The 13187-nt window shown below is 37.0% G+C and overlaps 1 protein-coding gene across 1 annotated transcript; it reads left to right on the forward strand.

Moving 5' to 3' along the window:
- The first annotated feature begins 5986 nt into the window (after nt 1-5986).
- On the forward strand, nt 5987-6925 carry LOC100344546 (olfactory receptor 5M5-like). Its single transcript, XM_002709141.2, has one exon. The coding sequence runs from the start codon at nt 5987-5989 to the stop codon at nt 6923-6925; it is 939 nt and encodes a 312-aa protein (XP_002709187.2).
- The last annotated feature ends 6262 nt before the right edge of the window (nt 6926-13187 follow it).

Raw genomic sequence — 13187 nt, forward strand, 5'->3', positions numbered from 1 at the left:
AAGAAAGAAAGAAAGAAAGAAAGAAAGAAAGAAAGAAAGAAAGAAAGAAAATATGTACTCATAAGGGAAGACTCAATGGATCACGGAGTTGGGGTCACGCAAAACTATTCTAGCTTCCAGGAAAACAAAATGAGATTGGGGTTTTGATTGACAGTGGTTGATGAGATAAAATGTGGTCAGAGACATGGCTTGCTTTTCTCGTGTCATGCATGTCCCATTTACAGCAATTCCTCAAAGTTTTAATTTTAGTTTAAGGGAGTGAGTAGATAAAATTCTGTAATTTTTTTTTAACTTTTATTTAATGAATATAAATTTCCAAAGTACAGCTTATGGATTGCAATGGCTTCCCCCCATAACGTCCCTTCCCCCTGCAACCCTCCCCTTTCCCACTCCCTCTTCCATTCTATTCACATCAAGATTCATTTTTGATTCTCCAAATTCTGTAATATTTTGAGAAAAATAACTTCCAATATTCTCAAAGCATCAGTGCAAGCTTTTTGGCTAGTGTGGTTCCTTGAAATGGCCTTAATTTCTTTACTCTTGTTTTCATTGCAGGAAAATTTGATTATTTTTTTAAGAGTCTATTTATTTATTTATTTATTTTAACTTTTATTTAATGAATATAAATTTCCAAAGTACAGCTTATGGATTACAATGGCTTCCCTCCCCCCATAACTTCCCTCCCACCCGCAACCCTCCCATCTCCCATTCCCTCTCCCATTCCATTCACATCAAGATTCATTTTCAATTATCTTTATATACAGAAAATCGATTTAGTATATATTAAGTAAAGATTTCATCAGTTTGCACCCAAACAGAACATAAAGGGTAAAATACTGTTTCAGTACTAGTTATAGCATTACTTCACATTGGACAACACATTAAGGACAGAGATCCTACATGAGGAGTAAGTGCACAGTGACTCCTGTTGTTGACTTAACAATTTGACACTCTTGTTTATGGCGTCAGTAATCTCCCTAGGCTCTAGTCATGAGTTGCCAAGGCTATGGAAGCCTTTTGAGTTCGTTGACTTCGATCTTATTCCGACAGGGTCATAGTCAAAGTGGAAGTTCTCTCCTCCCTTCAGAGAAAGGTACCTCCTTCTTTGATGACCTGTTTGGAAAATTTGATTCTTGAGACATTTAACAAGTCATGGAGAACATAGTTGGTCATGGAGGAAGTGGAAATAAAGGGAAATGATAATGGATATCTTGGAGGTTTCTGGGAAATATAAAGAGTTGAATGGGTGTGCAAAGTGTGATAAAAAGGATTGAGGCATGTGATTGAATGACTTTGGAGGAAACAGTTTGAAGAACACTTTTGAGTGCTTTCCCTACACTTGCTGTACCCCCATAGGGTGAATGCTGATAGGTGAGATTATAAGAGTTATTGATGTTGCCTGATTTTAACCCAAAATAACCTGTCTCCTTTGTGATTCATAATTGTGCTAACTGGTCTTGACTCCAGAAACAGAAGGAGGGAGTGCTAACTGGTCTTGACTCCAGAAACAGAAGGAGGGAGTAAAATTATCCTGCTGCTCTTCTAAATCTGAATGATTTGAATTCAGAAGAAAATAGCAGAAACACACGCCAAAGACAATCCTCAAATTAAAATTCTTTTTTAAAAGATTTTATTTATTTATTTGAGAGGTAGAGTTATAGTGAGAGGAAAAGACAGAAAGAGAGGTCTGCCTTCCGTTGGTTCACGCCTCAAATAGCCACAACTGCCAGAACTGTGCTGATCCGAAGCTAGGACCCAGGAGCTTCTTTCTGGTCTCCCACATGGGTGCAGGGGCCCAAGCACTTCAGCCATCTTCTACTGCTTTCCCAGGCCATAGCAGAGAGCTGGATCCGAAAAGGGGCAGCTGGGACTAGAACTGGCACCCATAGGGGTTGTCAGCACCACAGGCAGAGGATTAACCCACTGTGCCATGGCACCAGCCCCTCTCAAATTAAAATTCACCAACAGTAATGTTAGTAATTATTATCTGTGACTCCTATATGCAATCCTCTATTAAGTGATGGAGAGGAGGATAATTCAATGTCCCTTTTACTTTCTCACATTGGTGAGCATAGAAATATCCCAAACCTTTAACAAAAATAATACTTATTACAGAAATTATCTTGACTGCTATGATTTCTAATGAAACACTTATTGAATAAATACTATGTGTCACTCAGCTTGGGTCAGAGACATGGCATAAAACTGAGATACACAAATGGTTTAGTTGAATGGAATCTAATGAAAATATTGAGAATGTAGGCAGTTTTAAAGAATCAGTCATCCAGGGAGATATGCAGCCATGCTAGCATGTTGTTACTGAAACTGAGAGAATGAGAAAAAAACTGAGTCACACCTCTTTCTTCTCCTCTTGGGGCTTCCTGCTGGTTTCTCCTGTTAGCTATGTCAGCATGAAACCAGATGCCAAAAAAGCTCTGTAGTCAGGGCCCATTGATGTTAAACACATAAAGGTATGAGGCTCAAAATCAGTAGATAACTAGTTCAGTTCAACAAAAGTTATTTGATCTTCCAGTGGTTTTCCGGACTCATGCATTTCTATCATACAGGTTGTAAGCAACAGAACTGAGTATTTGCATGACTATAAAAATATTAAGACATTCAAGTGTTAATGAAAATTAATAAAGAATCTCATTACTTCATCGTTCTTGGGAGATATGATTCCCTGATGAAAGTGGGAAATGGGCAATATTCACGTCCTCAATGAGCTCAGTTTTTCAAAAGAATAAGAAGGTAGTGATTATTCATAATCCAAATGATTTTCTGCTAGAAATAATTGAACCATAGGGAATTGATCCGTATGACAATTCTGTTATAAACTCCTCAGGTTCTTCAATCCAGACTTCTGCTGTGAAATCACTCTCCTGTCTCAGGTAGGAGTAGGCATTTTTAAAAATGTTGGAATCCGGAAATACCTGAATTGATAAACATAATTGAGTTGAATTATAATCTGTTGAATTAGTAAAAGTGTTATCAAAATATTAATATTCTTTTCACAGTACAGATACTTATAAATAAAGGAAAATGGAGGAGTGTTTACATAATGGAAGGAAGACTTAACCAAAGAGATTCTTAATTCCATCGATACTTACTGACTGTCTCCAATTGAGAAAAACACAATGTAGGTTTCATTGTGTCTACAGCTATAGATAAGATAAACGTTTTGTCCACAATCAGTCATGCTTTGATATTGAGTCCTATTCTAGACTAGACCTGGATCTTTGACCATAATGCTAATTGCTTCAACATCTAAAATATACCAGACAGATTTTAAATCTTTTTAAGTGCTACTACAAGCCAGACACATTTTTTAGGTTTCCTATGGATCAACTCAAGCACATGGAGAGAGTTGCTATTATTAACCAAGTTCTATAAATGAGAGAACTAAGGCACAGGGATATTATTAACCTGTTCCAAACCACATTTATAGTTAGGAGAAACTAGGTTTTTTTAAATCAGGAAGTGTGACTGCAAACACACAGTAAATCAATAATTAACCCTGCCTATGCTCTCTTCCTTCCTAAGAAGATAAACAAAATAAGGGGTTGGCGTTAAATGCATTATGATTCCTTTTGACTCAATAATGCTGAATGCTGCTATTTATCATTATAAGTACTGTATGTTCTATATACTTGACAAAGAATTGGCTACTTTGAGGTTATAATCTGTAGACATTTTATAATCATGTAGACATCTTCTCTAAATTTCTTTAATCCACTTCAAATTGAATTCCTATCAGCTGATAAGGGGGTAATACTTTGTTAAAGCTGAAGACTCAGGCTTTAGCGACTCTGGAGGCAAAAGCAGCTTCAGCACACATTTATGTAAAACAGCTTTGGAGTAACGTGAATTTCAGGGGTGCAAACTATTGAGGTCCCTGAGACGCTTCTTTCCATTTCAAATGTTTTCTCAGATTTCTTGGGTAAAACCATGTAGGCTGCTGTGTTCCTTTTCTTACAGGAAACGTTATTATTATAAAGTAGTCAGTTAAATTATCTGGAATATTCATTGCTTACTTTATCTCATTACAGTCAAAAATGAAAGGGAATACTATTTTTTGGCAATACTATTTTGAATCTTGATTAATATTTCAATAAATAGACTTAAAATACCATTCCTGGAACAAAACACTATTTATTTGGACATTATTATGATAAAATGTAGTTGAGCCTTATGAGCTTAAAAAGCAAAAATGAGAAAATAATAATTCCATTGATTTAAGTGACTTGTTTTTGTATCTCATCTAGCCAATAAGTTCAAAGTCCTTGTATGCATGATGGCATGGCATAATGAAAAGAAGAATGCTTGAATGATGAATTTCTAAAATGCCTTGCAAAGTGATCTATTTCTTTCATTGATATTGGAATTTTATTTAAAATTAATACAGCATTTTAATATCTGGCTGGGTATATGTTATTGAAGGAGAAAGCTGATTTTACATGATGGTCTCTATGGCCATGTTTTTCCTTCTCAAATTAAGGGAGATGCTTTTCATGCTGCATCAAGAATTATCTCAGCTACATTGCCAAAATAACTGTTACTTCACTATGATACAAATAACATATATTTTATGTTCTAAAAAACCTGTCTTGAATTTATATTATATATTTTTCTTAATTTTGCAAGAGTTAGAATGAGATAGAGGTACACAAAATTACTATGATTTGAGGATTTAGTTCTCTAAGTTTTTAAAGATTATTATCACCATACTGAGCCCTTTGATACTTTATTATTTTCCTTTAAATTCCATCACTTCATGAACATTTTCAACCTGCCAATATATGTGTATGGTAGTTTTTTCAAAGATTTGTGGAAAATGGAAATTCAAAGATAAGTCGAAAATGGAAATTAAAAGGATAAGCAATTTTTTGAAATCCATGCACATATGGGGGTCTTTAAAAATTCTTGGAAACATATATAATGTAAAAATATGCATGGATTTCAAAATCTTTTTGCACCAACATAAATTTTCCTTTTAATTACTTTTCCACCAACTTTTTGAGGTACCCTCATATATGCATACCCTCATATACACATGTGTATGCATATTGCTTATATATTGTATGTGTGTGTGTGTATATATATATATATATATATATATATGCAGGCCATACATTAAACACAGTTAAGATTTACTTCATTCCTTCTAAACCAATTTTTGTTCAAATGGAAAAAATATCCTGCGCTGGGTCTTAAAAGTTAAACAAGATCTGGTGTTAGGAGGGCCACCTGAGGTGCACGTGAGTGGGGAAAAGGGACAAACCTTATTGCATGTGGGGCAGCTCCAAAACAGTCTCTAGTTTAAAAGGACAATCAAGGAGATTCCACTTCTACAGAGTTCTGTACCAGTCACAAATTCTATCTCCCTAAGCTTATTCAGCTGTAAAAAACACAGGTGAAGATAATGACTGATATTTTACATACCACAGCCAATGGTATGTTGCAAAATAAAGGGTTACTACTTCAAAGCAAAGCAATATTTCTAGCCATGTGTCCAAGGAAATTGAGTGAACAAATATGGTAGAGTGTATGCTGAATGTTCCCAACACAAAGGATCAATTTTTGAGGTGATCTATATACTAATTACACTGATCTATCCTTCTACAATGTACCCATGTACTGAAATATCACACTGTATCCCTTAAATGTGTAAAGTATTACTTGTTCATTAAAACATTTAAAAGACTTATGGAATGGTACAGGTTTGTCAAATATGAAAAACAGAAAACAGCCACTGAAAAGTCCTTAAAATATGATGGTCTTTAACTAAAGAGCTCTACATTTATTTAGATACTTAACACATTAATCACTTGTTTACCACATGCTACTTCTGTATGCCACTAGCATTTATCAATTTGAGAGAAGAGGAGGAAATATAAGCTGAGTTAATGGGGTAATAAATAATGGCAAACACCAGATGCATTTTGTTTCCTTTTCTTCAGACCTTATTTGAAGGGAAGCAAGCACAATGTTGAAGGAAAACTACACAACGGTGACTGAATTTATTCTGCTGGGACTGACAGACAGAGCTGAGCTGCAGCCTGTTCTTTTTGTGGTATTCTTGGTCATCTATCTTATCACAGTCATTGGCAACGTGACCATGATTTTCTTAATCAGAATCGACTCAAAGCTACACACCCCAATGTACTTCTTCCTCAGTCACCTCTCCTTTGTAGATCTCTGTTATGCCACCAACGTGACTCCTCAGATGCTGGTTAATTTCTTATCCAAGAGAAAGACTATTTCCTTCATTGGCTGCTTAATACAATTCCACTTTTTCATTGCCCTCGTGATCACAGATTATTACATGCTCACAGTGATGGCTTACGACCGCTACATGGCCATCTGCAAGCCCTTGTTATACAGTAGCAAGATGTCCACATGTGTCTGCCTGTCTCTCGTAGCTGCTCCTTACATTTACGGTTTTGCAAATGGCCTGGCACAGACAGTCTTCATGCTCCAGCTCTCCTTCTGTGGACCCAATGAGATCAATCACTTCTACTGCGCAGACCCGCCTCTCTTGGTCCTTGCCTGCTCTGACACCTATGTCAAAGAGACTGCCATGTTTGTGGTGGCGGGTTCTAACCTGACCTGTTCCCTTGCCATCATCCTCATCTCCTACGTTTTCATCTTCACAGCGATTCTGCGTATTCGCTCTGCAGAGGGGAGGCACAAGGCCTTCTCCACCTGTGGGTCCCACCTGACAGCTGTCACAGTCTTTTACGGGACGCTGTTCTGTATGTATCTGAGGCCCCCTTCGGAGGCATCGGTGGAACAGGGAAAAATTGTAGCTGTTTTTTATATCTTTGTGAGTCCTATGTTAAACCCTTTGATCTACAGCCTGAGGAACAAAGACGTTAAAATGGCAATAAGAAAAGTTATGCAAAAGGAATTGTTTCTTAAATAAGGTAGACATGGTCAGTAAGATACTCTTATTATCTAAACAACTAATGAACATTTCAAGGTGATGGATGACTTCCTGTTGTTGAGTATTTTAAAATTCACATATGGGACTTGGAAGTGTGTGTCAAATACTCAGTATCCAGTGGCATCCAGTAAGTTAAAAAAAAAAAAACTTTTTTTTTCTTTTTTTATTTAGTAAATATAAATTTCCAAAGTACAGTTTATGGATTGCATTGGCTTTCTTCCTCCATAATTTCCCTCCCACTCGCACCCCTCCCACCTCCTGCTCCCTCTCCCATTCCATTCACATCAAGATTCATTTTCAATTATCTTTATATACAGAAGATCAATTCAGTAAAGAGCTCTACATTTATTTAGATTTCATCAGTTTGCACCCAAACAGAACATAAAGGGTAAAATACTGTTTCAGTACTAGTTATAGCATTACTTCACATTGGAGAACACATTAAGGACAGATCCCACATGAGAAGTAAGTACACAGTGACTCCTGTTGTTGACTTAACAATTTGACACTCTTGTTTATGGCGTCAGTAATCTCCCTAGGCTCTAGTCATGAGTTGCCAAGGCTATGGAAGTTTTCTGAGTTCTCCAACTTCGATCTTATTCCGACAGGGTCATAGTCAAAGTGGAAGTTCTCTCCTCCATTCAGTGAAAGGTACCTCCTTCTTTGATGGCCCATTCTTTCCACTGGGATCTCACTCGCAGAGACCTTTCATTTAGGTCTTATTTTTATTTTATTTTATTTTTTTTGCCAGAGTGTCTTGGCTTTCCATGACTAAAATACTCTCATGGGCTCTTCAGCCAGATTCGAATGCCTTAAGGGCTGATTCTGAGGCCAGAGTGCTATTTAGGACATCTGCCATTCTATGAGTCTGCTGTGTATCCCGCTTCCCATGTTGGATCGTTCTCTCCCTTTTTAATTCTATCAGTTAGTATTAGCAGACACTAGTCTTGTTTGTGTGATCCCTTTGACTCTGAGACCTATCAGTGTGATCAGTTGTGAACTGAAATTGATCACTTAGACTACTGAGATGGCATTGGTACATGCCACCTTGATCGGATTGTATTGGAATCCCCTGGCACATTTCTAACTCCACCATTTGGGGTAAGTCAGCTTGAGCATGTCCCAAATTGTACATCTCTTCCCTCTCTTATTCCCACTCTTATATTTAACAGGGATCACTTTTCAGTTAAAATTTAAACACCTAAGAATAATTGTGTGTTAATTACAGAGTTCAACCAATAGTACTAGAACAAAACAAAGAAAAAATACTAAAATGGATAGAGTATTACATTGTACATCAACAGTCAGGACAAGACTGATGAAGTCACTGTTTCTCATAGTGTCCATTTCACTTCAACAGGTTTCTCCTTTGGTGCTCAGTTAGTTGTCACTGATCAGGGAGAACATATGATATTTGTCCCTTTGGGACTGGCTTAATTCACTCAGTATAATGTTTTCCAGATTCCTCCATCTTGTTGCAAATGACCGGGTTTCATTGTTTTTGACTGCTGTATAGTATTGGATAGAGTACATGTCCCATAATTTCTTTATCCAGTCTACTGTTGATGGGCATTTGTGTTGATTCCAGGTCTTAGCTATTGTGAATTGAGCTGCAATAAACATTAAGGCGCAGACCACTTTTTTGTTTGCCAATTTCATTTCCTTTGGGTAAATTCCAAGGAGTGGGATGGCTGGGTTGAATGGTAGGGTTATCTTCAGGTTTCTGAGGAATCTCCAGAATGACTTCCATAGTGGCTTGACCAGTTTGCATTCCCACCAACAGTGGGTTAGTGTCCCTTTTTCCCCACATCCTCTCCAGCATCTATTGTTGGTAGATTCCTGAATGTGAGCCATTCTAACCAGGGTGAGGTGAAACCTCATTGTGGTTTTGATTTGCATTTCCCTTATGGCTAGTGATCTTGAAAATCTTTTCATGTGCCTGTTGGCCCTTTGGATTTCCTCTTTTGAAAAATGTCTATTGAGGTCCTTGGCCCATCTCCTAAGTGGGTTGTTTGTTTTGATGTTGTGGAGTTTCTTGATTTCTTTGTAGATTCTGGTTATCAACCCTTTATCTGTTGCATAGTTTCCAAAGATTTTTTCCCATTCTTTTGGTTGCCTCTTCACTTTCCTGACTGTATCTTTTGAAGTACAGAAACTTCTCAATTTGATGCAACCCCAAATGTTAATTTTGGCTTTGACTGCCTGTGCTTCTGGGGTCTTTTCCAAGAATTCTTTGCCAGTACCTATATCTTGCAGGGTTTTTCCAATGCTCTCTAATAATCTGATGGTGTCGGGTCGTAGATTTAATTCTTTAATCCATGTTGAGTGAATTTTTGTGTAAGGTGAAAGGTCTTGCTTCATGCTTCTGCACATGGAAATCCAATTTTCCTAGCACCATTTATTGAATAGACTGTCCTTACTCCAGGGATTGGTTTTGGATCCTTGATCAAATATGAGTTGGCTGTAGATGTTTGGATTGATTTCTGGTGTTTCTATTCTGTTCCATTGGTCTATCCATCTGTTTCTGTACCAGTACCATGCTGTTTTGAAAACAACTGCCCTATAGTATGTCCTGAAATCTGGTATTGTGATGCCTTTGGCTTTGTTTTTGTTGTACAAGATTGCTTTAGCTATTCAAGGTCTCCTGTGTCTCCATATGAATTTCAGCATCATTTTTTTCCAGATCTGAGAAGAAGGTCTAAGGTATCTTGTTTGGTATTGCATTGAATGTATAAATTGCTTTTGGGAGAATGGACATTTTGATGATATTGATTCTTCCAATCCATGAGCATGGAAGATTTTTCCATTTTTCGGTATCCTCTTCTATTTCTTTCTTTAAGATTTTGTAATTCTCATCGTAGAGATCTTTAACATCCTTGGTTAAGTTTATTCCAAGGTATTTGATTGTTTTTGTAGCTATTGTGAATGACATTGATCTTAGAAGTTCTTCCTCTGCCGTGGCATTGCCTGTGTATACAAAGGCTGTTGATTTTTGTGCATTGATTTTATATCCTGCTACTTTGCCAAACTCCTCTATGAATTCCAATAGTCTCTTAGTGGAGTTCTTGGGTCCCCTAAATAAAGAATCATATCATCTGCAAAGAGGGATAGTTTGACTTCTTCCTTCCCAATTTGTATCCCTTTAATTTCTCTTTCCCCATTCAATAGGATGTTGGCCGTGGGTTTTTCATAAATTGCTTTGATTGTATTGAGGAATGTTCCTTCCATACCCAATTTGCTTAGAGTTTTCATCATGAAAGGGTGTTGTATTTTATCAAATGCTTTCTCTGTGTCTATTGAGATAACCATATGGTTTTTCTTCTGCAGTCTGTTAATGTAGTGTATCACATTGCTTGTTTTGCGAACATTGAACCATCCCTGCATACCAGGGATAAATCCCACTTGGTCTGGGTGGATGATCTTTCTGATGTGTTGCTGCATTCTATTGGCCAGAATTTTATTGAGGATTTTTGCATCTATGTTCATCAGGGTTATTGGTCGGTAATTCTCTTTCAATGCTGCATCTTTTTCTGGCTTAGGAATTAAGGCGATTCTGGCTTCAATACACAACCAAAAGTAGAAAATAATAGAAATATTATCTGTTTAAGTTTGTAAAATCTTCATACAGTCCATTTGTTTCAGATTTTTTGTATTATAAAGTTGAATCTGCCTGCCTGATTGTGTTCCTTTCCTCATTTACTTCATCAACTCTAACATAAATTTGAAATTTTTTATCCTATGTAGAGTAACACCATTTGGTAGATGTAGATGTATTAATAAAATTACATAGTGTTATGTTGATTGATTTAAAATTCAATATAAAATAAAGTGTCATTTATTTTATTTTTCACAAGCACTGTAAAATTTATTCATGCTAAATCATGTAGCAGGAATTTTCACAGACATCATCAAATATATAAATTTTTCACCATAAATGCATCTACTACTAGTGGGCAATTGCATTTTTCTACTTCACTGATAATGTGAAAACCCAGCAATATTTTCTTGTGTAATTTCAAATGTGTACCAGTGAAGGAATTTCTCTCATAGGGGTTAATAGTTGTGCCATAAGAATAAACTTCTTTTAATTTACTGTATATTTCCAATTACTTTACCAAGTTAAATTCCCACCAATTGTATGCTCTCTTCATCCTGCATCCTTGCCAGTACAAGATATTGTCAGACTTCAAATGCTTTCCAATGTGATGAGTACAAAACAGATTCTCATTTCACGTACATGTTCAATAATAATTACCAGTTAAGTATTTACAAATGTGTTGAAGCTTATTCAAAAGCTCTCCTTTTCAGTTGTATGGCCTTTTCTTTGTTCATTTTTTGCTTGAATGTTTTAATCTTTATTTCAACTCTTTGTAATTCCTCTTTATGTATTATGTACTAGATGCTAATCTTTAGATTCTCTATACCATGAAAATATCTTCAATCATTTTATGCTATATATTTAATTTTCTGTGCACGATGCAATTGGGGGTGTAAAAGATTTTTTTTTTATGAATATAAACTGATTTTATGCGTTCTATAGGTACAGTTTCAAGAAGACAACCACACTTCCCTCTTACTTTAACCTAGTTCAAATGTATTACACCTTCTGTGTATCATTATACACTGCATCTATTATCTACATTATTCCTACTTTAATGGTATTCTCCTATTTCTTCTTCCAACTTTTCAAGGTTTTTCTTTAAGGGTCATTAGTCTTCCTGGTACTATAAATGTTATCAAACAGAATCAAGCTATATTTTTATAAAAAGAATGATTTTTTAAAATTATTTTTTATTTTTTTATTTTTTTGGCAGGCAGAGTGGACAGTGAGAGAGAGACAGAGAGAAAGGTCTTCCTTTGCCATTGGTTCACCCTCCAATGGCCGCCGTGGCTGGCACACTGCGGCTGGCGCACCGCGCTGATCCGATGGCAGGAACCAGGTGCTTCTCCTGGTCTCCCATGGGGTGCAGGGCCCAAGCACTTGGCCATCCTCCACTGCACTCTTGGGCCACAGCAGAGAGCTGGCCTGGAAGAGGGGCAACCAGAACAGAATCCGGTGCCCCTACCGGGACTAGAACCCGGTGTGCCGGCGCCACAAGGCGGAGGATTAGCCTAGTGAGCCGCGGCGCTGGCCAAAAGGATGATTTTTTTAAAAGATTCATTTGTTTATTTGAAAGGCAGAGTTACACAGAGAGAGGAGAGGCAGAGAGAGAGAAACAGGTCTTCTGTCCGCTAGTTCACTCCCTAATTGGCTGCAACAGCCAGTGCTGCGCCTATCTGAAGCCAGGAGCCGGGAGCCTCTTCCAGGTCTCCCACAGGGATGTAGGGGCCCAAGGGCTTGGGTCATCTTCTACTGCTTTCCCAGGCCATAGCAGAGAGCTGGATAGGAAGTGGAGCAGTCGGGACTCGAACTAGTGCTATATGGGATGCTGGCACTGCTGACAGCTTTACCCACTATGTCACAGTGCTGGCCCCCCAAAAGCATGATTTTTACATTAAAAAATTTTTTATGCCTCTTATTATACTCATCAAAATGTTTTTACAAATCGTCATATAACAAATTTTTAATATAAACATGCCTACCCATGTGTTGATGAGGTCATTTTCTGGGATCAAATTGTCAATCCTTTCTATTAAGATTTATCTCAATTAAAATAAGTTTACCATCTCTCAGCTGGAAGTTAAAAACATTAAAGTTTTTTCTTTATGATTTCTTGAGAGAGAATGTATAGAAACACCTATATTCTCTGCCAAGGTCATGTCCATTATTTCCTTGAAATGCACATGAAACATACTTCCTCAGCTCAGAAAAGATACAGAAACAACCTAATATTGTCTACCAATAGATGAACAGATAAGAAAATGTGTACACATGCACAATGGAATACCGTACAGCTTTAAAATGTAGACATTCCGGTCAGTCACAACAACACAACTAAACCAGGAGGACATTATGCTGGACGAAATAAGCCAGTTTCAAGCAGACAAATGATATATGATTCAACTTATACCAAGGTTCTGTAGAAAGCTAATGGACAACATAATTGTCTTTTAATTAACATAAACATATTTAAATTCCATTTTTCTGCAAAGTTTTAGAAATACCCTTATATGAACAATTGATAATAGTAAAACTTAACAGAAATAGCGTAGAAAGGTAATCCTCAGGAGCTGTGCAGACAAAGGGAGCGTCTGTCCTTAGGCAGAATGCTTCATTCTGGGGCTAGTGTTGTAGTGGAGT

Source organism: Oryctolagus cuniculus, chromosome 1 (assembly GCF_964237555.1).
Source record: "Oryctolagus cuniculus chromosome 1, mOryCun1.1, whole genome shotgun sequence".
Taxonomy (NCBI): Eukaryota; Metazoa; Chordata; class Mammalia; order Lagomorpha; family Leporidae; genus Oryctolagus; species Oryctolagus cuniculus.